The following is a 25,657-nucleotide window of genomic DNA, read 5'->3' as shown; positions in this document are numbered from 1 at the left end:
AGTTTAACCTGTCTAGGCTAAACCAGTGTGTAATCGTACAGACATCCCCTCTTGACTGAGATAATGCAGGCACATATCTGCAGTGGCTCAGGGTAGAAGCCGGGGAGCGCTAGAGCAGCCCTCCTTTCCCTTTTACAGTGCTGAGTTGAGGGGGGCATGGCCAACCCCCGGGAGGACGCTTTGATTAGAGAGGGGTTCCCCCACTTCTGACCAGCCCAGCAGGGAATTGATAACACAGTGTTTATTCCCACCCCCATAAGAAAACAACAGAAGGACCTTAGTAGCTACCTGTTGATTCTGCCTTTGTCCCGTCTGCCACAGCATGTACTGTAGCCAGCATGTGGTCTGGTAGATAAAGCTGTGTATCTGTAAGGCAGAGGGGACAGAGGAATCCCTGTTTAGAGGGCAGGGAGGGAGCAGAAGCTAGGCAGACACCTGCAGTCTCTGCCAAAGCTGCAGCCAGAGAGCAGAGGGGAGGGACCAGCCCTGCTGTGGAGTGGAGAGCCCTGCCCAGCCCAGAGAGCATGCTGGGATGCTGGGGGCGTCTGATTTAACTTAAACTGGCAAGGGGTCTGGGTCAAACAATGCATAAACTGGTTTGACCCAAATCAGTTAAGTCTGATACTACTTTCTGCCAGGTTTATCTCAAACCGGTTTCAGCCATTTTCAAACTGGTTTATGTGTACTGAACATCTGTTCTGTTACAGGTTTAAACCAGTTTCTGATCACTGAAACCGGTTTATGTGCAATGTTGGTCCCTAGCCACGGTGTCCCTGACCAATGCTTATCCAATCTCCTCTTGAACACCTCCATTGAAAAGGATTCCACAACTTCATGAGGTAGTTGATTCCACTGCCTCACTGTTCTAACAGTGAAGTTTTTTCCTAATATCCAATCTAAACCTAAAAGGTGTTTTTCATCTTCATTATGGCTGCCCTTCAAAACTGTTCCCTCTTAAGCTGTGCCCCAGGACACAACTGGGAGCCACATGTTCTTACTGCTAGCGGGGATGGACTTGGGCTGCTAGGCATGCCTGCCACACCCACCTGGTAAGTCCCACACTGGGGGGAAGACCCTGCCTACCCTGCCCCTGCCCCCTGCCTCCACCCCTGCCTTCCCTTCCTGCCCAGCCTGGCCACGTTCCCCTAGCCCCAGTTCCCTTCCCATCCCAAAGCACGCAGACTTTATTGAACAGTCTTTGCACCCTCAGTTGGGGGGTGGACATGGGCCTCACATGCAGAGGAATGTATCGATGTCGGCAGTGAAGTTGTCATCAGCTGTGGGGGCAGGGACATGTAGTGCAACCATGGGTAGCCCTCTAGGTGGCAGCAGAGGTTGTGGGGCAGTGTGGCCCTCCACACCATTGAAGCATCTGGGGCACTGTGGCAATCAACAGCATCAGGATGTGGTGGGTTGGGTACCCCTTGGTCCATGAAAACAGCTCCTCTTGGCATGCTTGGGACACTCTCAGTAGCGGTATGCTTGGGCTACAGAGCTGCATGGGCAGGGTGCCCCATGGCACCTCTCAGATGGGCTTCCTGGGGGGAGGGGAGGGACACCACCAGCTCTGTGTCCCAGTCAGCTGTGAACCTTTCCCCATCCCCACCCCACTGCCCCAGGCCCGATGCTGTGGGATTGGCAGCAGCGCAGGAGACAGGTTGGCCTGCAGGATGAGAAGTGAGAAGTGGCTCTGGAGCCACAGCAGTAGGTGCTGCCTGGAGCCACGCCTTGCCTGGCCTGGCCTGGCCTGGGAAGGGCATGGGGAGGCAGGCTGCCTGTGACCAGCACCCAGCAGTCCACCTGCCTCTGTGGCATGCGTGGAGATAGAGGTTAGGCTGGTGGCTACTGCCAGGGCCTGCCTGGCCAACTTACTGTACTTTGTGGGTACCTGTGCACATATGACCCCCAATCTGAGGCCGGGTAGCACACAGTCCCTGGGTACTGAGCAAGTTATCTCAGAAATGTTGCCAACTCTCACAAACAGCCTCATTCTCACAAACAGCCTCTTTCTCCTGGCTCTTCAGGACCTGCAGCTACATGAGGGGGAGAGGCACCAGTTAGCAATTGAGATGAGCCTTCAGGGTCACTGCCAGTCTTGGCTGGGGCCCTGCATATGTATCAGCTCTGGCAGCACAGGACCCAGGACCAGACTTGGCTGCTGGACTGGTTGGTCACAGTGGCTGAGGAGTGGTTGGCAGACTTGTAGGCCTGGTGGATGGAGGACATAATCTGTGAGTGGGAGAGGGATACATGTGATAAAGAGAGGGCCCAGTAGAGGGACCAGGCAGTCCAGGAGTTCAGGGACAGGCTCCTGGCCCTCAAGGAGAGGCACCAGGAGGCCCAGGAGCATCAGGATGTTTGGGTGGTCTGGGCAGTGGAGGCCAAGGAGGAGGACTGCCAGGTGCTGGACACCATCCTGGCCCTGGTGGTCACCTTCATGCTGCCCACTGCCCAGCCACTGGTAGCAGCCCTGCCTGCCCCCTGGCAGCAGCCCACCACCCAGCAGCAAGCCCCCCAGTGGACCTGGGCTGAGATGCAGAGGCACCTCCACCAGCTAGGAGCCCCTGCCCCAGTCCCTCCCCCTGCCCTGGGTCCCCTGCCAGCCAGCCCCACTCTAGGTCCAGCCCCACCACTCATCTCAGCTCCATACTGGCCCAGAACAGGAGCTGCTTGCAGGGGAACCAGCCCCATGCGTGGGCCCTCCTGGCCTGGCCCGCTGGCTGCAGGAGGTAGATCTGGCTGTCCTGACAACAGTGGCTGCCATCACCCCTGGGTGAGCCCCCTGCTTGTTGGCCTCACACACGGGGGTGTGGCTAGAGGCTGGGGTGCTGGGCGCCTGTCCCCTAGGTGCCCCCAACCCCACTAGCCCCCACCCTGGGAAGGCACACACAGTACTGGACAGGGACTTCATGGGGAAGAGGGTGCTTTATTGGTGGTGAGTATGGTGAGTGTTGGAGGGACTCTGTGGGGAGGGGGGCACAGGAGAAAGGCTCTGGTATGGGGGAAGGAGGGGTCTGTGTTTGAGAAGGGGAGTAAAGTGCTTTGCTGAGAACTGTCCACCATGAGCATGGTGCTGGGGGTGCATGCTGGGGTCCAGGGCCAACTGTCCAGGTGGCCTATGTGCAGCCACCAGTCCTGGCTGGCCAGATGGGCCCACAGGCAGTGGGGCTCCATGGATGGCATTGGTGGTGGTGTTTAGGTGCATGTTGGTGTACCTGCCAGGGTCTGGGCAGCAGCAGCGCAGTGGCAGGGGTCCTGGGATGCTGTGGTGAGCCTGGGTGGGTGGCCATACCATGTGGAGGGGCTGCCAGGGCCGAGAGTGTCCTGGGGTCACTGTGATAGTGAAGCAGGGCAACCAGGGTGGCCAGCAGGAGCCCGGGGTGTTGAACATTGCTCCTGGGGCCTGGGGGTGGAGCAGCTATAGTGCATTGGGCAGAGGCTCTGATGACAGAGCTGCTGCATGCTGGCACAGCACTTTGCAGGCTGCTCTGGGCCAGGAATGAAGGTGGCCAGGGAGCAGGGAGCAGAGCTGTCTTTTAAAGACAGATGGCTGCTGGCCGCAGGGAGGTGCGGCTGGAGCTTCCAGCTCCCCCTGGCTGCTGCAGGAGTGGAAGCACACTGCTGCCAGGAGCAGCAGATCTGCTTCCAAAATCTTGCATGTGTAGATGCCTGCCCAGGGTGGGTTTATTTCAGAGTAAATTACTCTGGAGTAAACCCATCCCTCAGCATTTGCACGTGTAAAGGTGCCTTCTGTCTACAACATTTCTTTCACCCACCCAAGCAGTTACCTCACCTGTCTATCATGACTTAATAAATATTATTGCTCAGGGTTCTGAGATCTCCTCTGCCAGTTTCTTCAATATCCTGGGACGAAGTTCATGAGGTCCTCCTGACTAATTCATTCAGACTCATCAAAAACTCTGTTTCTTTTGTTATCTCATCCCTCAGCATGTCCCCTTTCTTATCCAAATAATCCAAATAATTCTGGTTGCAGCTTAATTTTTTTTGTGAGACTGAGGCAAAGTAGCTGTTGTGTAGCTCCACTGCCCTTTGCATCTTCTGTTAAGAGTTAATCCTGGTTATTTAACAGTGGACCCACATCTTCCCTGTTTTTTTCTTTTCTGGCCAACATACTGATAGAACCTCTTCTTGTTGTTTTTAATCTCACTTGCCAGGTGTAGTTCATTTTTTACTTTTGCCTTCCTGATTTTGTCTGTGCAGGTTCTTGGTATTTTCTGGTATATTCTGGTATTTTCTTGATGATCTGCCTATTTTTCCATAGCCTGTATGTTTTCATTTGAGGCATCCTAGCAACTCTTTGTGCAGCTACATTGCATTCTTACCATTCTTCTTGTGCTTGCATCTTGTCAGAACAGATTCTTGTTAGGCTTCCAATACTGTACCCTTTAGAAGCTTCCAGACCTTCTGGTTGCCTTGATCCTTACCATGGCACCATGCCTATAAATTCCTTGAGTCAGCTGAAATCTGCCTTTTTAAAACGTAGTCTTAGTTTTGCTGACATCATGCTTTCCCCATCTCAGAATTCTGAATTCTATCACATCATGATTGATTCCCCCAAGTTTCCCATCACTTTCATATATTTCACCAATTCTTCCCCATTGGTCAGGACAAGATCCAAGATAGATTAACCCTGAATTTGTCTCTACAGAAGTTAGGATCTGGCTTGATGTTATGTTTGGTTACATTGTTCTTTTAGCAGATGTCTGGAAAATGGAAGTCTTCTATCAGTACCATTTCATAATTTTTGGATAATATTGTCACCTTCCTGAAGAGTGCCTCATTTACCCCTTTTTCCTGGCTTGGAGGCCTATAATAAATCCTCATCAATATATCAGTGATGCATCTTTCAGCTTTTATCTTCACCCTTCTTATCTGCTATCTTCTTTCTCCTGAACCAGGGAGTAAGTGTATATGTTTCTGACATGCAAGGGGATATTACCTTTTCTTCCAATTCTGTCCTTCTGAAACAGAATGTAGCTCTCAATGCTGACATTCTGGCTGTAAGAGCTGTCCCACCAGATCTCCATGGGCATTTATAGATGTTACGTTTCTCTATGTTTAACGTGGACTACAGCTGTCACTATATACATGTGGATGTCTGTAGTCCTAATTAAAATTGCCTCTAGTCCTAATTAACTAATCCTCAGATTAGCAGTAGATACCAATCAGATTGTAGTTCCTTTTACAGGCTGTGACTTTACCACATTTTATTTGTTCCCCATACTTCTCACATTTATATACATACATCAAAGACATTTTACATTTCAACATACTTGCTTCTTTTGGAACACTTGTTGCTATCCTGTGGCTCTTTCCTGGAGTTGAGCTGCTTCTTTTGGTCCTTTCCCCTTTGGATTGTTTGGTCTGCTGTTGGAAGGTTTCATTCACCATCCTCTGTGGAACCTAGTTTAAAGCCCTCCTTACTAGGTTGGCCAGATGACATCCAAAGATTCTAGGGGTGCACTGATAGAGATTTTTGGGGCCAGTACCAATAGCTGATTTTTACGGAGGCATATTGGCCAATATTGATCAGATTGCCAATACAGCATGGAGAGCTGCATGCAGATGTTAAGTTTGTCCTGGTGGAAGAGGAGGGGGGAGGGAAGGGGCATAGGGGGCAGATCAAGGCCCCTGTGATGAGAGAGGGAGTGGGCTGGGGCAGACACTACCTAGCCAGGGTGGGGGATGGAACTGCAGCTCATATCGGGGGGGTGGGGGGGGCAGCTCCCACCACTGCACACAGCCTGGGAGGGCATGGGGGGGTGTGCCCCCCCGGATCTGTGTGGGGCGCGTTGCCGCTGTGGCCTGGGGCTGTGCCAGACTCTTCCCGGTAGGGGCCGGGCCAGGCTGCACTCTGGGTGGGTGGTGGCAGTCCTGGGAGGGGAGCTATGGGGGAGGGGAGGGGCTGCATCCACCCCAAAATTTCCCATAGCCCCCCCAACCCTCTCCTTACAGTGCTGCTGCCACTGCCTGCCCCTAGCACAGCCCAGCCTCCCCGCTGGGAAGAGCCCAATGCAGCCCCAACCCCAGCTGCAGTCCATAGTGGCAGCCACCCCACACAGATCTGGGGGGCACACATCCCCCCCCGTCCCTTCCTGGGGTGCATACAGCAGTGGGAACCGCCCCCTCCAATACCCCCCAGACAAGCCACGGCTCTGTCCCGTGTCCTGCCCTGCCCCACCCCACTCCCTCCCTCACCATGGGGGCTTTGATCTGCCCTCCCATGCCCCTTCCCTCCCCCCTCCCCATCCACCACCACAGAGTTACCAGCTGCATGCAGCTCTCCAAGCTGGTGGGTTGTTCTCCTTGCTGCCTATGTGCTGTGTTGCTGCTGCGTGCATGCACGGCCATTTATCTGCCACATTATTGGCCAAATCAGGACGATTTCCAATACAGTCAATTTTCTTTATATTTGTGCCGATATGATATTGGACTGACATAATGGTGCACCTCTAAAAAATTCTCTTTCCAGTTCTGGTTAGATGGATCATGTCTTTTGATAGTAGTCCTCCTACCCAGAATATCTGTCCATTGTTGAAGAACCCAAAGACTTCACGTTATCACTTTACCAGATAAGGATAAAGTTGACTAGAAACGCACAATATATGCAGAGTTTAAAAACAACTTACATGTATTCTGAAGCTATAATAATGTTTTAACCAATAGTTGTTTATTTTAAAAACCTTTCAGAAAAAGATCTGACAAAATGGTATTTTCTTTAATGGCAAATGGCAGGGTAGATTTACACCTTACAGAGTAACTAAATCAGAGCTGTATAGTGTAAGCTTTTGCGAGCCCTGAGCTCATTTTATCAGATGCGGTAAAAGGACATGCATAGAGCAATGTGTCAAATGGAGAGAGTGACCCCTGGGTCCTGCTGCCCCTGGCTCTTGTCAGCTTTGACAGGCTGCTGGGAGCAGATAAATATTAATTTTCTAAAATTTTAAGTGCCCCGTGGGCCGAACAGAATGGCCTGGTAGGCTGGATTCAGCCCGTGGGTCGTATTTTGCCTGCCCCGATCTAGTAGAAGCGGGGGATCAGCTGGCCATTCTTAAAACATGGAATGGATCAGACCTTCATGAACTAGATCAAGTCTCTGTGGGCTGCAGGTTGCTGAGTTCTACTCTAGATGAAAGTACTATAATGTGGGTATCTAACTGGTTGGATCATTATGCTCAAATAGTAGTCATCAATGGCTCTGTCTGACTCGGAGGAAGTATCAAATGGGGTTCCCCAGAGGTCTGTCCTAGGCTTAGTACTATTTAACATTTTTATTAATGACTTAGAAGGGATTATGTGTACACTTAATAATCTTGTGGATGATACCAAGCTGTGTAGAGTTGCAGACACTTTGGAGAGTAGGATTATGATTTAGAATGACCATATTAAACTGGACAGATGGACCAAAATCAACTGAATTAAATACAGTAAGGACAAGTGCCAAATCCTGCACTAAAGATGGAATAGTCAAATGCACAAAGATGAATTTGGGGATGACGGGCTAGGCTGCACTACTGCAGAAAAGGACCTGGGTTTTATATAGTGGGCTATAAGCCAAATATGAGCTAACATTGTAGTTGGGTTGCAAAAAAAGACCAATAGCATACTAAGTTGTATTATCAGGAATATCACCTGTATATCATGGAAAGTGATTCTTATACTCTACTTAATATTTGGGAGGCCTCACCTGGAATACTGGATCCAGTTCTGGACACATCTCCTGGGGACAGAAAGCAATCTCCCAGCCCCTGCTTTGCAGTCTCCTGCTCCCTGACTGTGAGCAAATTTGCTCCTGGTTGGCCACCTACATGTTCCTTACTGTGCAGTTATTACTTGGCACTTAATTTGCTACTTGCATTTGCAGGTAGCAAATTAAGTGCTGAGTAGAGCAAATTACGCTCATCTGTACCCACTCCTGGTCCCATAGAGCAAATTACAGCCCAGCCCCGCCCACCCCCAGCCATTTCACTCCCTTCCTGCCCCCGCCCTGCTCCAGCACCACATGGCTGCCGGCTGTATTGCTGGACTGGGGAGTACAGGGCCGCGCCGGTAGGGTGTATATGTGTAATTTTGCATGTGTAGGTAGGGATGCTTACTACACAACAGTTTGCTGTACAGTGTCTCGTGTAGCCCTGCTCAGCGTCTGTCTGTATACAGGCAAGGTACTTTGGGTAGATGTGATCTTTTATTAGACCAACTGAGCAGTTGGAAAAAAGTTCTTAGCAAGCTTTTGGGTGCAGTCACCCTTCTTCAGGCATAGGGATTCTCTGCTGTTCTGAGACTCCAGAAAATGAGAGAAGCTAGAAGTGTGGCAGGATGACATCTTTTAGCTTCTTTCATTTCTTGGAGTTTCAGAACAGCAGAGACTCCCTACGCCTGAAGAAGGGCGACTGTGCCTGAAAGCTTAATAAGAACTTTTTTCCAACTACTCAGTTGGTTTAATAAAAGAGATCACATCTACTCAAAGAATCTTGCCTGCCTGTGTCCTTAGACCAACATGGCTACAACCAAAAACCCAGCATTGGTATACAGCGTTTTCCTGGAATATGTAACTCCTCTGCGTTAAGAACATTATCATATCTATTCTTAACAATTTCTACAGGTGGCAGGAAGCATTCCCAAGTTTCACAATGGTGTTTTGGCTGCTACTAAGAACATTCAATATTAAAAATTTCCCATTTTCCTTTGTCCTGTGGAAATTTGTTTGCAAGTTGGTTTCTTTTAACTTGAATACAGAACTGTATACATTTTTAACAATTCATAATCTTATAGGAATTTCTATCTCAACATATCAGTGAAGAAGTATTTATACTTTTGTTTGATGTCACTTGGACTTCTAAGATATTGCTTTGGGAAAATGTCTTGAGAAATATTTGCTATAAAATTATTTTTAAAATGCTGTAAGGTATGAGGTTCAACAAGGAAAAGTGCAAAATCCTGCAATTCGGAAAGAAGAATTCCATCCACCACTACAGCCTGGGGACTAACTGTAGAAAAGGACTTGGAGGTTACAGTGCACGATAAGCTGGATATGAGTCAGCAATGTGCCCTTGTTGCCAAGAAGGCTAATGGCATATTGGGCTGCATTAGTAGGGGTGTTGCCTGCAGATCGAGGGAAGTAATTATTCCATTCTGTTCTGCACTGGTGAGGCCACATCTGGAGTACTGTGTTCGGTTTTGGCCCCCTGCTGTAGAAAGGATGAGGACAAGTTGGAGACAGTCTAGTGGAGGGCAGTGAAAATGGTGCGGGGGCTGGGGCACATGACTTCTGAGGAGAGGCTGAGGGAACTGGGCTTATTTAGTCTGCAGAAGAGAAGACTGAGGGGGGATTTGATAGCAGCTTTCAGCTGCGTGAAAGGTTGTTCCAAAGAGGATGTAGGTAAACTGTTTTGAGTGGTGAGAGATGACAGAACAAGGACCAATGGTCTCAAGTTGCAGCAAGGAAGGTTTAGGTTGGATATTAGGAAAAACTCTCTCATTAGGAGTGTGGTGAAGCACTGGAACAGGTTACCTACCCCTTTCATTCAGTAGCTGGAGAAGACAGCTTGAGCAAGGGAACATTGTTTTAAAATCACTTTCTGAATTAAAATCTTATTTCTGTATATAACTTGATTCAAAGCAAAACTTCTAAAAATGCTTGTGAGAAATACAGTTTGAAACTTAGTTCCCCGCCCCCCCAAATGCATCTATGTACACACAATGTGTGTGTTTCTTTCCTCTTCCACATTGGGAAGACCAAGGTGCTCCATCAGCCTGCCGAAGCACAAGCTGCCCCTCTCCTCCAACAAATTACCAGTGCAGAACCCCTGGAAAACGTTGAGCATTTCCCATACCTTGGCAGTTGCCTCTCTCAGTCAGTTATTCTTGATGTAGAAATCAAACATAGAATTTGCTGTTCCAGCATATCCTTTGGAAAGCTGCTTTGCTATGTCTTTGCTGACCAAGATCTGCAGATAGAAAATAAGATCCTGGTCTACAATGCAGTGGTTATCCCTACACTTCTCTACAGGTGTGAGATGTGGGTGACATATCAAAAGCTATCTTAAATGCCTGGAACAGTTCCATCAGTGTTGCCTCAGGAAGATTCTTCTCATTACATGGGAAGACCACTGCACTAATGTCAGCATTCTTTCTTCAGCTAACATAACCAGCATTGAGGCAAAGATCATGAAACATCCACTCTACTGGGCTGGCCATTGTGTGCAGATGGCTGACACTCATCTCCTGAAGTGAGTCTTCTTCTTTCAACCTAGTCATGGTAAACAGACTTGCAGAGGACAGAGGAATTGCTACAAGGACATCATAAAAGCATACCTTAAGAAGGGTGACATCGACCCTACAAATTGGGAAGTGCTGGCTGGTAACAGGTCTCAGTGGCACTATACCATACATCAAGCTACAACCCACTTTAAAGAGAACCATGTTGTTCAGGAAGCTGAGAAATGGCAGAGGAAGCAGGAAAGCGCACAACATCCTGGTCAACAGTTGTTTCCCCCACCAAGGCATCACTTGTCATACCTGTGGAAAAACTTGCAGAGCATGGATTGGACTCCTCGACCACCTTTAAACTCACCTTTAATCCCTCCCTCTGCCTGCAGACATCATCCTGGTATCAAGGGATAGATAGTTGATAATGACAGCCAGTGACTCTGGAAGGGCAGTGGTGGTGATTGTGGTGGGACTGCTGACAGCATACCAAATGGCCACGTGCTGTTGAAGAGAGAATGCAAGTGGTGGTTGGACAAGTGCTTGTAGGGTGAGTGGGGCAGTATCAACATAGCCTTGTGCTCCTTGCCCTGGATTGTGACAGCCCCACCTCAGTTAGCTCCACCCCCGAATTTCCTCATCCACCAGTAGCATTACACGCTGGATGGAGCAGCTGTTTGCTTTGACGCAGTGGTTAACATTTGACGCTCCTAGTTTAAAACACTATGTATAATCTCTGCTGCAAATGAGTTTTGAGTATTTCTATTTACAGTCATAAATTGTACAAGTAATGAACAGCTTTTACCCACATAGTTCTGTGTAAAGTAACTGAAAACATCAATGGATAATGCCAATTGCAGCAGATGCTGTAATAGCACTATCGATATTATAAAACCAGTGAAATGCAATTGAGTATTCCAGTTGTTACTGTCTGCAGTCATTTGTCAGTTTTAGGGAGAAGGCAGAGTGCATGGAAGGCCCATTTTATCTATTGGTATGGAGTACAGCAACAGCACAAGATATCAACAACTTATACATAAGGGCATGGAGGAGTAAGGCCGTTTTAGATGTGACAGCCATTGCAAAGTGCTGCCCGTAGCCCGGTGCGGGTCTTCAGTGCAACGACTGACACGATAACTATGCCATCCCGAGCCGGCTGGTACAGCGTGGGTTTCGCACGCGCATGCGGGGGTCGCCAAGAAGTTTCCATCAGTGCAGCAGGCGGTGACATCCGCCTTGTCCCGTGGAGACCGGGACCGCCCGGGGCCCGTTTTCTTGAGGAATGGACCCTTTCTCCCAGAAGGCCCCACCCGCTTGGCCGAGCACCCTCTCCCGGCCCCGGTCACTAGCTCAGAGGCACAGCCAAGCCAAGCCCCGCCCCCTCCCCTGGCCAATCAGGAGGCGCCGATTCCTACCGCCCCTCAAAGAAACAGCCGGCGCTGCGGCGCTCTGTGCCCGGAAGTGCCTAGCTCTGAACCCCACCCCACCCCCTGGCACGTCACCAGGAGCCATAGTAACCAGCCAACCAGCTTCTCCAATGGTGCGTCGTCTTTTTGAAGCCTGTGTACGAGGCGCGCTGATTGGCCGCGGCATGCAGGTGTGCCCCGCTGCTTCCTGTCATGCTTTCGTCTGTTGGTTACATCATTTGGTCCGGCCGGGCAGGGCAATCCTGGGCGGTTTCCGTCCGCGTGTCGGGCCCGCGCTGAGCTGAGGTTTGTCCCGTGACTCGGGGCGGGGGGAGGTACCGCCGGGCGGCGCGGGCAGGTTCGGGGCCGCCTGTGCGCGGCGGGTCGGGCGCGCAGCTCCTGAGCAGCTGCTGGGGTCGGGCCAGGCGCGGCGGGAGCCCGGCGCTGCGGGCGGCTTGTGGCTGGCCCCGCGGCAGCCACGTGTGGGCGGGGGCGTCGGCACCGCGGAACCTGCCCCGTTCCCCGCGCGATCGTGCTGGTGGGGGCCTGGGCAGCGAGGCACTTTCGCCGAGCGACTCATTGCTTATTGTGGGGCTGGGCTCTCGCTCTCGCCGCGGTTCGCACTCGCGAATTTGCCAGGCGGGCAAACGGCCGTTGCCGCTCCAGGGTTGGCACCGATGTAGCGAGGGAAGCGGCTGTGTAAGGCGGTTGATACTTGCTTGGCTTGAAAATACTGGGTTTACCACCGCTCCTGGGGCAGCGCTCCCGCCCCGCGTGCTCTGCGTTGGGAGAAGGTGCTGCGGGAGGTGGTAGGTGCTCTCCCTTACTCTGTCATAGCAACTGTAACTCCAACGGTTTGGGGATCAACTATAACTTGCCATTTACTGATATTTGGGACTATTTTGTGGGTCACTTACACTCACTGCAAAGCTGCCTGTCTCTCCTGCTGATGGAGACTTTCTGCTCAAGCTGGAAATATAGTGGAAATGGTGCAGTGACGGTTTGTAATGTACACAGCTTCCTGTGCCCACCCCTTGCCAGGCACCTTTGTGCAGCTTTTTAATAATTTATTTTTTTTTCTTCTAATATTTATTTAATAGGTTACTTTCTTCTAATATTCCTTTAATTGCTGTTGGAAGCACTTCAGTTAACTTTTGGAAGAGCTATGGACTTTGTCATTTCTGCTTGCTTTTCATCTGAAGTGGTTTCCTGCAGGGATTAAAACAAACTCAAGTCAATGTGTTCATTAGTTTAAATCTCCTAATTGCTATGCCTAAAATACAGTTTTCCATAACTTGCTATGGAAAATTGAGATGCATCATTTTCTCCATAAGCAGCTCTACTGTGCGTTTCATTAGCAGAAATTGTAGTATAGATATGGTTCTGGTATTTCTAACACCTGTTTTAAGTAAGGTAAGAAGTTTTGTGTTCTGAAATACAGATAATGCTCTTGCTGCCACCAGCAAAGCTGCTCTGATGGAGAAAATACATTTTCCAGTTCTCAAACAGTGGACACAACTTATATAGGTTGAATTTTCATGTAGACAGTATGGTTTAGCGGTGCTCAGCCTTTTTCCCCAGCAGGCCGGATGAACCTGGCCCACAGATGGACCAGGCGCTGCCCAACTGGTGGTCCTGATTCAGCACCTAGAGCAGGTGCATTGTGGCCCCATCTGGCTTGTGGAGGAGACGGGGCAGCCCAAACCCAATCTGGCTGCCTGCGGGATGGCGGCTTGGCCTTGTCCCATTGCTGGGGGCGGGAAAGAAGGAGGGAGAGGGTGTGGCCTAACCTGCCTCTGGCCTGCTGTGCGGGGCTTAGGAATTTGGAAGCAGAGGAGGGCTGTGGTATTGTCACTGCTCCCCCATCCCCAAATTTCCCAACCCATGGAGAGTCCTGAGGGCCAGGTGCCATGGCTCTGCAGGCTTCATCTGGCCCTTGGGCTGGAGGTTGAGCACTCTTGGTGTAGATCATTCTGGTTGGAAAATCCAGGCTTAGAAAGCTTTCTGCAACATAAATCCTCTCTTAACGGTTGTGCAATGAGTTATGGAAAAGGAGAACAGAATAACTCGGCTGCAAGAGATAGTTCTCAGCATATACATCAGGTTTAGATCTTGGAAAATCTGTCTGATTGAGTCCTTTGTAGATCAGTGGTTCTCAGCCTTTCTAGACTCAAGGCATCCCTTGTTATACTCAAAACACCAACTAGAAAATGCTGGCTCTGATTTTTCTGCAGTCAAAAAACGAGTAAAAACTAATAGAGCCCTCTTTTTTGCTGCAACAAACTCAGAAAACGCGCAACAAATCTGAACACTTTTAGGACCGTGGAGTCCTATTCGAAATTTATGGATTTATCTTGTAAATCGTGTTTATGTGTCTAACTGAGAATTGTGTGGCATTCCCTGGTATCTTTAGGAAGATCTTGGGTTACCTCAAGGAGAATTGCTGATGTAAATAAACTGTTGTAGTTTTATGTGCTGTGTGAACCTTTAGCATAAGATGTTCAGTCTTCAGTCAGCTTTTCTGTGTGGAGGTCAAGAATCTTGAAGCAATTTTTTAATTTTGTTGTTGAAGAAAGTTGTCCTGAATAATTATATAGTTAAATTGTGCCCTGCTTGCACATTGCCTGCCTTTCTTTGTTCCAAATGCAGCTGTTTTGCAATGTTTAACTGTGTTGCTGTACCTCAGGGGTGGGCAAAATATAGCTTGTATTATAGCCTGTGGGCTGAATATAGCTTGCCAACTGACTGGATCCAGCCTGCGGCTGCCCCCACAATGCTCCACAAGGTCCTGAGGCCCACCTGTTTCTGCTGGGGCACCTCAGGCCCTGGCCAGCACACAGTTTCCAGTGGGGCTGTTCCCAGCATGTGTGCAGCCAGCCAGATGCTCCTCTGCTCCCTTTACCTTGGGTGGGAGCCATGGGGCTGAAGTGCCCACCCCCTGTACATTTCCCTGCTCCCTGCTGCTTGACCAGAGTGGTCCAGCGGGGGGGAGGAGGAGCAGTTGCTGGAGGCAAGGGGAGCACAGCAGCACCTGGCTGCCTGAAGCTGCACTGGGAACAGCCCCACTGGAAGCTGCACACTGACCCCACCCAGCGTGCAGCTTGTGGTTGGGCTGCTCCCAGTGTGGCTTGCAGTCAGCCAGGTCCACCTGTGCTCACTTCACCTCCTAGTGACAATGTGAACCTAGCTGGCTGCAGCAGTACTGGGAACTGCCCTGCCAGAAGCTGTGTGCTGGGGGGGCCAGCAGGTGTGGGCAGGAGCATGGCATGGGCTGCCCCAGGCAGGCTCAGTTCTGGTGGAGTGCTGTGGAGGCAGTCACTGACTGGAGGAACTCTGCTGCATGTGCCCCCTACCCCCTTCTCCCTCCCCTCCCCTCCCCTCTGGCTGGCTCCCAGGCAGTTTCCCACCTTCCCTACTCCCCCATATACTACCCCTCTCTACAAGGCATGGCATGCAGGGAGTAGATTCCACCTGTCTCCACTCCTGAACATGGCTTCCCACCCACCCAAAGCCCCATAGGGAGTTTTGGTGAGCTGGCTTGTGATACCTCATCAAAACTCCCTATCTTGCCCTTGGGCCCAAATAATTGCCCACCCCTGCTGTGGATAGGTCTGGAGAATGTGCTACCTGCCTCAGTTTATTGCCTATAAACAATGGAAGATGGAATGCACTGGAAAGTCTTATATTTTTAAAAGGATCAACTTATAAGTAAATTAATAGGGTTCTGGAGGGAATTTTAGGCTTGGGGTTTGTTTAAGATAAGGCCCAGAACAGCGATTGGGAGAAGATTTACAGCAGCATCAAGGCTTGTATGACATTTGAAGGAATATGGGACCTGATCACAAGTCCACTGAAGATAGCTACAGGCATTAGATCAGTCCTTTGGGACTGTTCCATATATGAATATTCCATGTATATTTTATTTTACCACTGAGTATGATATTTTATTTTTCCCTCATTTTTAAAATCCTTGGGTGAAAGCTGCGGCATAAAATGGTTCTTACAATTTTCTGTTTTATAACCCACAAAATAGGTAAAGTGTCATTTTGTGATCCCTTCTTTTACAAATTAATCTTAATAATTTCCAATAACTGTCAATTTATTGTGCAACTGAACTGATGAATTAATAACAATATAACATGAAAATGTATTGGTAAAGTCTCGTTCTAAATAGCATTTAGTAGATTTCTTGTTTGTATGTTCATGTAACTGTCTTTCCTTTTTTAGGTGAATAGGTGTCAGCTTATGTGCGATTGCAGTAGCATCACCTGTGCAGACTGAACAGCACTGTCCCCAGTGAATGTTGTTTGTTTAAAAAAAAAAAAAGTGAGTGCACTTAAAGTTTGTTCCCTAGTAGCCCATTCACTTTTTATTTACTACTTTTCAACTACAGAATTATCCAGTAAAGTGTAGAAGGTATAAGGAGTATATTTGTATTGATGGCATGATTCTTTCTGTCTCTTCCCATCTTTCTTTCACTTTAATTTTTAAATAGCACTTGTTTGAGTCTGACATTCCACATGGAAATACTGTCTCATCAGAAATGTTTGAATTCCATCAAGACTAATCTTTCTAAAAGTGTTTCTCTCATCAAAAAGAAAATAATTAAATACATTATTTCTGCCAGCAAAGTTGGTATGATTAGGCTCATCAAATGGTACACATTTTTGTGTTGTTTTTCTGTGTAGTGTTTTAGTTACTTCAGAATATATTTCATAAACTGTTTTATTTGTGGATTTTGAGATTGGGGACATTGGGCTATGGTCAGTTAGTGGTGGAAGCAGCAGGAGGGCTGAGCAGATTCTTTATTTCTGTAGCAATTTTAAAATAATGCTATTCTGTATATTTCAGGAATTTTTTGCAGATAGAAACAATCTATCTTCAAAAGAGCACCTTACTTATTAAGTCAGTTTAATTTCTGAAAAAGTGTGCAGGTATCCTAGATTTATCTCTTTGGAGATGTCTGTGCAGCAGGTTTGATTTCATGCGTTCCCTAGTTTTGGCTGTTAAATATAAAGTCAAGAGGCAGATACTGGAGGTGAAGAGATGCATCAGTCCGGTACTGGATCAGTACAGATATAAAAAAAAATTTGCTGTATTGGGTATCTACCTGATGGGGCCGATAATTTGGCCAATAAATGCCTGTGCCATGCAGAGCTGCAGTGCAGCACAGAGCAGAGCCGGCAGCATGGAGAGCTGCCTCTAGTTAGTAAGCTGGAAGGGGAGGTGGAGAAGGAATCGGCATGGCGGGGCAGGTTAACACCCCCTGCGGTAAGGAAGGGGGCAGGCACTGCTGGGGAGGGTGGGACAGAGGCATGGCTCCCACCACTGCTTGCACCCCCAGAGGGTGGGTAGGGGGGGTGTGCCCTTTGGATCTGTGTGGGGTGGGCTGCAACCAGTGTTGCATGGTTCTTCTTGGCAGGGGCTGAAATTGGAGTGGGCACTGGGAGGGGCTGCAGCCACGCCAAATTTTGCCACAGCTCCACTTCCAGCCCCGTACCACCAGGTGCAGTCCAACTCCATGTCCTGCGTCCACCCACACACTGGGAAGAGCTGAGGCTGCCCTGGGTGGCTAGTGGCAGTGCTGGGAGTGGAGCTGTGGTGAAACTTGGGGTGGCTATAGCCCCTTCCAATGTCGACAGTGCTTGCTCTGAGGCTCTTTCGGTACTGCACAGGGCTCTTCTTGGTGGGCGTGGGCTTGGAGCGGGCAGTGGGAAGGGGCTGCAGCCACCCCAGATTCCACCACAGCTCTGCTCCCAGCACCGCTGCTACTGCCAGCTGTCTGGCACAGTCTCAGGTCTTCCCAGTGTGTGGGTGGAGGTGGGACGTAGAGCTGGGCTGTGCCTGATGGTACCAGCTCTGAGAACAGAACTGCAGAGACATTTGGGGTGGCTGCAGCCCCTCCCAGTGCTACCAGGAGTCCCGCCTCTCTCAAGAAGAGCCCTGCACAGTGCTGGCTCCAGCTCCCCTGGCCCTGTGCAGATGTGGCAGGGAGAAGGGGGGAGGCACATGCCCCCCTGCCCCCCACCCCAGGGTGCAAGCAGCAGCAGGAGTTGCCTTCTCCCCACTTCCCCTCCCCACCACTTCAGTCCTGCATCTCTGCTCCCCTGGGTAGTGCCTGCCCCTGCTCCTACCCTCACAGTGGGGGCATTGATCTGCCCCCCCCATGCCCTTTACCTCCCCCCTCCCCTTTCACTACACTGGATTTACCACCTGGAGGCAGCTGTATTGAATATCGGATCAGTATTGGCTGACATGCCTCCTTAAATATTGGCTATTGGCCCCCAAAATCACTATTGGTGCACCCCTACCAGATACCTTTCATCATTGATTCTAGTTCAGGCTCTCCAGGTTTTATGTTTAGGACTAGAATTGTTTCTTCTACTTTGTGTCTCTGTCATGTAGCATGGGAATGACTTTTTCAACAAATTGGTGCATTCTTTATATAATGTATCTTTCATGCTTAGGTGCAGCCTCTTGACTATTACACAGCCTAATCAGGGGGGCATTGTTACCTTCTACATGGTTGTTACTCAGAGACTAAGATTTATTAGGTCAGATTATGATTCTACTGTTTTCATATTATGAAAGGTACTATTCTTGCCTTTCTCTCTCTCTCATTAAAACAACTATGTTTAACACAGTAAGATTTATTTCTGCTCCCAGCTCATTCAGTTTTCAGCAAGTGTTAGAGCTTGACACCTTTTTAGCCTCACTTTGCTATTTTAATGTTTTACTTACCTGAAGTTGACACACATGGCTACTGACCCTTACTGTAACTCAGACTTTCCTAAATTCTGTCCTTGGGAAGCAAATCTGTAACGATCAGTAACTACATCATTGCTCATCCAGGAACTGTGTAGTTTTTGGTTTTTTGTGGGGATGGGGGTGGAGAACTGAAATAGTAAACTTTGGTCTGCTGTATATGTGAGCTTGTGCCCTGTGGTTACTGGATGCTGTTGCATAGGTACAGTTCTCCAGTTAGTAAAAATGGGCCAAAAGTAATACTGTGATTTGTGCATGGACTCTGTTACATTTCGGCAGCCTCCATAGCCCGGTCATAGATACACTTTAGTACCTTTTGCACAAAACTTTAAAAATATTTACTGTATTTACTCCCTTCTTCCCTTAAGTCAAAGGGAGTTGTGAACTTTGGGAGAAGGAAGTAAAGATCCCTGGAGCTTCTTTTTTGCTCCTAATGAGGAGAAAGTAGTGTGTTTAGAAAGAGCCTGAAGTTAGGGCAGTTACCATAGTTGGGTTATATTCCGAAATTAGACACTAATCAGCTGTGTGGGTCTTTTGGAATTATGATCAAAATCCTGAGTTCTAGCTCAAATTGAGCTAGCATGTAGCTAATTAATATTAGTAACATGTTCCTGTGGTGGAAATTGTTGTAAAAGTGTAGAGTATTATTATTTATAAAACTTAAAGTCTTAACTGCTGGACTTATTCTTAGAATACACAGAGGTTTTGCTTTGTTAAGGTTCTGTTATCTGCTAACGATTTCCCCGGTGAGCTGAATACCAGGAGATAGGTTTGTATGTGATGACAATGCCAGGGCTTAATTTATGTCATTAATCTAAGCAGATTTGCTAAGGTTGCATTCAGTCCCATCAGCCAAATCATTAATGAAAATATTAAACAATACAGCATCTGGGAGAGACCCCTGGGGAACCCTACTTTGTACTTTCTCCCAACTAAAGATTGAGCCATTGACTTCTACTCTTTGAGCAGGATGATCTAATCAGTTGTGTATCCATTATATACAGTGCTTTCCTCTAGTCTGTATTTCCTTAGCTTGTTATTGAGAATATCATGGGAAACTGTCACAAGCCATAGTAAAGTCTAAGTATATCAGATCTGGTACTGTTCCCTCATTCATATAACCTGTCACCTTATCATAGAAGAAAATCAGATTGGTCAGGCTTGACTTTCTCTTGATGCATCCATGCTAGCTGTTCCTAATCACTTTGTTTTTCTCCATGCGCTTCACAATAGATAGCTTGAGGACCTGTTCCATCATCTTTCCAAGTATGGAGGTTGGCCTGACTTGTGTGTGACTTCCCTGGATCTTCCTTCTTCCCTTAAATGAGCACTATATTTGACATTTTCTAGTCATGTGTGATCTTGTCCAACTTCCACAAGTTAATAGATCTGAAATTACCTTGGCTAATTCCTTCAGTACTCTCAGGTGCATCCCATCTAGCCCTGTTGATTTGAAAGCTAGGTCCTGTATGTAATCCCTAACCTATTCTTCTACTTTGGGCTGTTTGTCTCCTTCCCTATCTTTTTTGCCAGCTGCACTTTTTCATTTGGTAGGTGCCCTTGCTAGTGAAGACTGAAGTAAAAAAGGCATTAAGTACTTCAGCTTTCCCTCTATCATCCGTAACTAGATTGTCTTCTGCATTCTGTAGGGGACTTATGATTTCCTTTTCATTTACCTCTTTCTTTTGACATACTTAATCCCTTTCTATTGCCTTTTGTGTCCCTTGCCAGCTGCATCTCAAATTGTGCCTTAGTTTTCCTAATTTTGTCCCTGGAGGCCCATGCAATACTTTTATACTCTTCTTTAGTATATGTATCTATTATGACCAAATTTCCACTTTTTATAGGATTCCTTTTCGAGTATCAACCCTTGAAGAGATCACTGTTTAGCCAGGCTGGCTTCCCATTGCACTTAACATTCTTTTGCCTCATTAGGTAGCTTGTTTCTGCACCTTTAAGAGAGTCTCCTTAAAGTACAGTGAGCTTTTTTGGGACTCCTTTCCCCTCAGACTTTTCTCCCAGGGTATCCTGCCCACCAGTTCCCTGAGTTTGTTGGAGTCTGTTCCAAAATCCAGTAGTACTATTCTGGTGCTCTCCTTCCTTCTTCCCCTTAGGATCTTGAACTCTTTATCATTTAATGATCATTGTCACCCAAGACACCTTCTACCTTCATGATTTTCAACAAATTCTTCCCTGTTTCTGAGCAGCAAGTTGAAGCATTTTCCCCTTAAGTTAGCCACTCTACCATCAAAAAGTTATTCCCAACTAACTCCAAGAATTTCATAGATTCATAGACTAGGGCTGGATGGGAACTCTAGTTTATTTTTAGGTACTACTGAGAACATTCAACCTGGCTATAGGATAATTTATTTATAATGTGTAGGAGGAGCTGGACCTATAAAATGGAAGAGAAGTCAGTGACCAAGGAACTCAGTTTCTCAGCAACCTTAAACCTATTTAACATCAGTTAACAGCATCATTCTCAGTATATACTGTAAGCTCACAAAATATACCTGAAAAGGCAGCTAGTTCCAAGCTGACCAGGGAACTGTCAACAATTAACAAGCATAATCAAGAGGAAACAGAGAATAATTTTACTTTTTTCTCATTCTTCCCATGTAATAACGGTTTATAAGATGCTTAAAATGTATTGCTTACCTTTGCAACTCTTTTGAAACAAGCTCTTGAGCTCTGACACAGAACTTAAGAATATACATCACAAGCCCACAGGAGACCTTTTTGTTTCATAAGTACAGTGGAAGCTGTCTTTGTAAAGCTCTTGATCCTCTGTGTTTTTAAACTCAAAACTTTTCATGTATGATAACTTTTGGTTCTGGCAGGGAAAGAATGGTTCAGCAAGTTGCAGAAAATATTTGCTTTCCATCTGAGGAGGAGAAGATATTGACGTTCTGGAGCCAACTTAATTGTTTTCAGGAATGCTTGAAACAGTCAAAAAATAGACCTAGGTAAGAAGCTGTTTAAATGATATGTTAAGTGTGTATGAAACTTAACTGAGCTGGTTTAGCTGTAGGTCTTCCCCCTTCTTCCCCAATCATACTACAGCTTTGGCTGCTTTGTAAAGCTTGGTCTTAGTGAGCACCACCATCAACAGTGGCTACTATTCCATTACTCCTGCTGAAAAAGGAAGGGATGCATGCTTATCATAGCACAACTGTGATTCTTTGTCCTGAGGCTTACAGGTTTCCCTCACTTTATGCTGTATACATGTTCCTGGAAAATGGTGCATAACTTGAATTCACATAAAGGGAACCCACTTTACAATGTAACACATAGAGATATGTTCCAAGACCTTGACTGTACTGACCCCCAGACCCATTTCTACCACTTCTAGAAGCCTATTTTGGTACTCACCAACAGCAGACAGTACACACAAGCACAGGGTGGTGGTGAATGTTGCCATAAGGGGGATGGCAGCTACATAAACCTGTGTTGCAGACAACAAGCGAAGAGCAGAGATTTATACAGGAGACTGTTTTTTGTGTGCATCACTCCCACGGTGCACCACACAAGCAGCTGACTGTGGGCTTCCACCACACAGATCACATAAGAATGAATTTACCTCGTATATAACACATTTTCTGGTATAAAAAGGGTCACAGCATAAGAGCGAATTCGCACATACAGAACCTGCGTAAAGCGAGGGGAACCTGTACAGTTGAGGCACGTTTCAAGGCTGTAGCTAGTGTTTTCTTTTCCCAAACAATCCATCAGAAGCAAAAAGTTAGCTTCAGTTTTAGCTTTGGTGCTCCTTAGAACTCCTAACTAGGAGCAGAATGTAGAGCAGGTGTGTCAAACATACTGCCTGTGGAGCCCCACCATCCAGCCCTAGTTCTGCCCCTGGTTTGGTGTGGCATGTGCCCATGGCATGGGGCCAGTCCACAGGCCAGATCAGGGCCATAGATTCCCACTTCCCCTTTCCCTACCCCAGCATACCTGATCCAGTGGCCACTCTAGCCCCTCTGGGATCTGTGCTGCATGCAGTGCAGATCCCAGAGTGTCTGGAATGGTTGCTGTGTGCAGTACAGTCCTGCTGGAGCAGCTATCCCATTGCATATGGTTGCCACCCCAGCTGAACTGCGCCAAATAGTGCCTGTTCTGGGATGTGTGCTTCACGTGATGCTTACTTTAGTGGGTTGGGGACCTGAATTGCATGTGCTGCTCACAGATGCTACATGCAGTGTGGGTCCCTGAGTGGCTGGAGCAGGCGCTACATGCGGTGCAGTCCCAGAACTGCCAGACTGGATCGTGTGTGGAGCACATTTCAGCCAGAAAGAATGCTGCATATGGCATGGCTGCTGCACTGGCCAGACTGCCCTGCGTGTGGTACCCATTCTGGTATCTATGCAGCATGCAACATAGGTCCCAGACCAGCTGGATCAGATATGCTGGAGGCGCGGCGGGGGGGCGTTCATGGGTCCTATCTGGACTGCAGAGTGGCTCCACACCATAGTTCTGTCCTGCTGAGCTGGATGAGTTTGACACCTGTGATGTAAAGGTCTGATCCTTATGTTTTGTAAGAACTGAATCTTTTGTTTTGTTTTTTAATTAATAATGTCTACAAGCTCTTGTTTCATAGGTTTACCTTCTATGATGGTCCTCCATTTGCTACTGGGCTTCCACACTATGGCCACATTCTTGCTGGAACCATTAAAGACATAGTAACCAGATTTGCCCACCAGAGTGGTTTTCATGTTGACAGAAGATTTGGATGGGATTGCCATGGTTTACCTGTGGTATGTACAATGAATGATCCTGCATGTATTTCTGCTGCCTCAATTCTTAGATTCTAGATGGGCGTTGTTTGTTTTTTGTTTTGCTTACCCTTCTTTCTCTTTAGTGTTGTTTCTTTTAGGGGTTCCCCTAAAATCTTGATGGGGACTTTCTGTGAAGTTGCTGGCTTAGAATTAAAAGGCCCATGCCTAAACTCAGTAGAGAGCTTGGGTACAAATTACAGCTCTTACATTTCTTCTTGTTTTTATTGCTAGCACAGTGAGATGGGATAGGGCATTTTACTTGTATTTCAAAATAGCCATGCTGTTTCTGCATGAGTAGTTTGTACTTCCAGACTTGTCAGGTGCTTGGGCTCTGTACCTATAATTGCTGAAACTTGATGGAAAATATGTAAAATTTTGCACTGGCATTGTAAGGTTTTGGGGTTTTTTTTGTTTGTTTGTTTGTTTTTAATTCCCTTCTAGGAGTATGAAATTGACAAAACACTTGGCATCAAAGGACCGGAGGATGTGGCCAAAATGGGGATTGCAGAGTATAACAGTCAGTGTAGGGGAATTGTGATGAGGTACTCCAAAGAGTGGGAGGTAAGCAGTATGTTTTATAGGTATTTTGTCTGAATGTCTAGAGTTGCATCTTACTAAGTTTTAATTAAATTTCACTTCATTGGAACTTTTTTCCTGTGCCTTGGAGAGTGGGAGAAGCAGAGGAAATGGAGCATTGACAGAAGAACTCTCCACGCTCCCTGGCACATGACAGGACTGAGACGAAATGCTTCAGCTATTGGAACTCCCTCCTCACAAGGACATGGGACCCTGGCATCTGAGCTTTAAATGGAGTCAAATGCACAGAATTACAGCATGGGGTCCTAAACTGCAAATTACCACAAGCTCCAGGAACAAACAGTGAACCTGAGCTGAGCAGAGCCATGGCTGACTGAGAACTTCAGGCCTGGCCCTCCCCACGCCGGGCAGGGTTGTGGGTTTCCCACCCTTTTTGCAAATGGCTCTTGCAGACTGGAACTCAGGCAGCCTGTAGAGCTCTTTGCAAAAGGGGGAAATCCATGGGTTTCTCTGCTAAAAGGGAAAATCCACATTTTCTCTGATTTTTAAAAATGGGAAATCCATGGTTTTCTCCGGTTTTCTGTGGGAAACAGAAAACCTAGATCCCTGGTCATGGTAATGCAATGTTAAATCAGAATGTTAGGATATTCCCACAAGCCCTGCCCTTCCCTCCATGCCTCCCCCCACCCCGCGCCGCTTTTCTGCCTTTTTCCCTCAGGAGCCCTGCACTAGCCATGTGTCCCCAGCTTACCCTGCAGCACTGGAATCCACAGGGAAAGGCAGCAGAATGGAATTTCCCCAAGCAGGGGTGGCACTGGGGCGGGGTGGGCCTTGGGGAGGCTATAGCCACCCCAACATTCCTCTCCCTTTTAGCACCCCTGTACCCACCCCTCCCAGCACTGCTTCTACCTCCCACCCCATGCACCTGAGCCTGCCCTGTTCCTGCCTGCTCTGAGCCCAGCCCAGCCCCCCACTGGGAAGAGCCTGGCACAGCCCCTGGCCCTGAGCCTGCAGTGGGCAGCCTGTCTCTGCTTTGCGCACAAATCTGGGTGGGAGCATATGCTTCCCCTGGGGTGAGCACAATAGCGTGGAGCTGCCCACCTTCCCATATCCCCTGGATGAGCCACCTTTGGCTCCATCCTGCTCCTGGCCCTGGGGTCCCATTCACTGCCAGGGCTGGGCAGCCCCTGCCCCTACCCCACTTCCTCCCTTACTGTGGAAGCCTTGATTTTTTTGCACCCCCCCACTCCTTCCCTTCCATGGATTTACTTGCTGGGCTCTGCTCTCCAAGCTGCCAGGCTGCATTTCTGGATTGGTATTGACTGACCAGGCTAGTTTAATAATCAGCTATCGGTATTGGCGAAGAAGGTCTTTATTGGTGCACCCCTGTTCTTTAACGGTGCCTTTCATTATCAAAGGGAGCCTCAAGAATGAGAGGGCTTGCCAAATTGTGATGTATGGGTTAATGGAATTTTTAAAATGTCAGATTCCTCCGATACATAAGATGGTTTTTTGGGGGAGGACATTTGGTTGTTGGGGTGTTTTCTTCTGTTTTTAAACTCAAATAAAATATATCAGAGCCAACATCTTGGATGCATGTTATAGTTAGTTACTTCCCTTGTAGTACATCTTAGCAAACAGATTTTAAGTTTTGAAGATTAATGAGTTAATTGCAATTAAAATTTTTGAGAGAGAACATTAGGCCTATATTACAGTCTTAGTCAGGATGTACTCTTGGAGCTTGTCTGCATCTTCTTTTTTTGTACATATCTAATTGTGGAGGTGAATGTTAGTATCCATGTATCTTTGATTTAAGTTATGAGATTTTTAACAGTAACTAAGTTATTTTTTGCAGTGGTACAAAAAGGGAGGACAAGCTGAATAATATGAATTACTTTTAAAATTATCTCTAAGCTTTTGCTGTTACTACAGATATTTAGGGTGGTG

General features: G+C 47.7%; 1 protein-coding gene and 1 long non-coding RNA gene across 2 annotated transcripts in view; one reads left to right on the top strand and one right to left on the bottom strand.

The window, feature by feature from the left end:
- Positions 1-6,312: 6,312 nt before the first annotated feature.
- On the bottom strand, positions 6,313-19,539 carry LOC109311418. The gene is made up of 3 exons (XR_002101496.1): positions 19,528-19,539; positions 8,483-8,491; positions 6,313-6,584 (listed from the first exon to the last, which is right to left on the bottom strand). It is a non-coding gene; the product is annotated as an uncharacterized LOC109311418 (long non-coding RNA).
- The window catches only part of IARS (isoleucyl-tRNA synthetase), a 213,973-nt gene continuing 200,163 nt past the window's right edge, over positions 11,848-25,657 (top strand). The window contains exons 1-5 of the mRNA XM_019537053.1: positions 11,848-11,939; positions 15,861-15,959; positions 21,239-21,364; positions 22,996-23,152; positions 23,615-23,734. Of these exons, the coding sequence (XP_019392598.1) occupies positions 21,246-21,364; positions 22,996-23,152; positions 23,615-23,734 (396 nt within the window). The 5' untranslated portion in view covers positions 11,848-11,939; positions 15,861-15,959; positions 21,239-21,245. The remainder of the gene's footprint in view (positions 11,940-15,860; positions 15,960-21,238; positions 21,365-22,995; positions 23,153-23,614; positions 23,735-25,657) is intronic.

Source organism: Crocodylus porosus, unplaced genomic scaffold, assembly GCF_001723895.1.
Source record: "Crocodylus porosus isolate Cpor-Errol unplaced genomic scaffold, CroPor_comp1, whole genome shotgun sequence".
Taxonomy (NCBI): Eukaryota; Metazoa; Chordata; order Crocodylia; family Crocodylidae; genus Crocodylus; species Crocodylus porosus.
The sequence above is the reverse complement of the archived record's forward strand: the minus strand, read 5'-3'. Positions and strand labels throughout refer to the sequence as shown.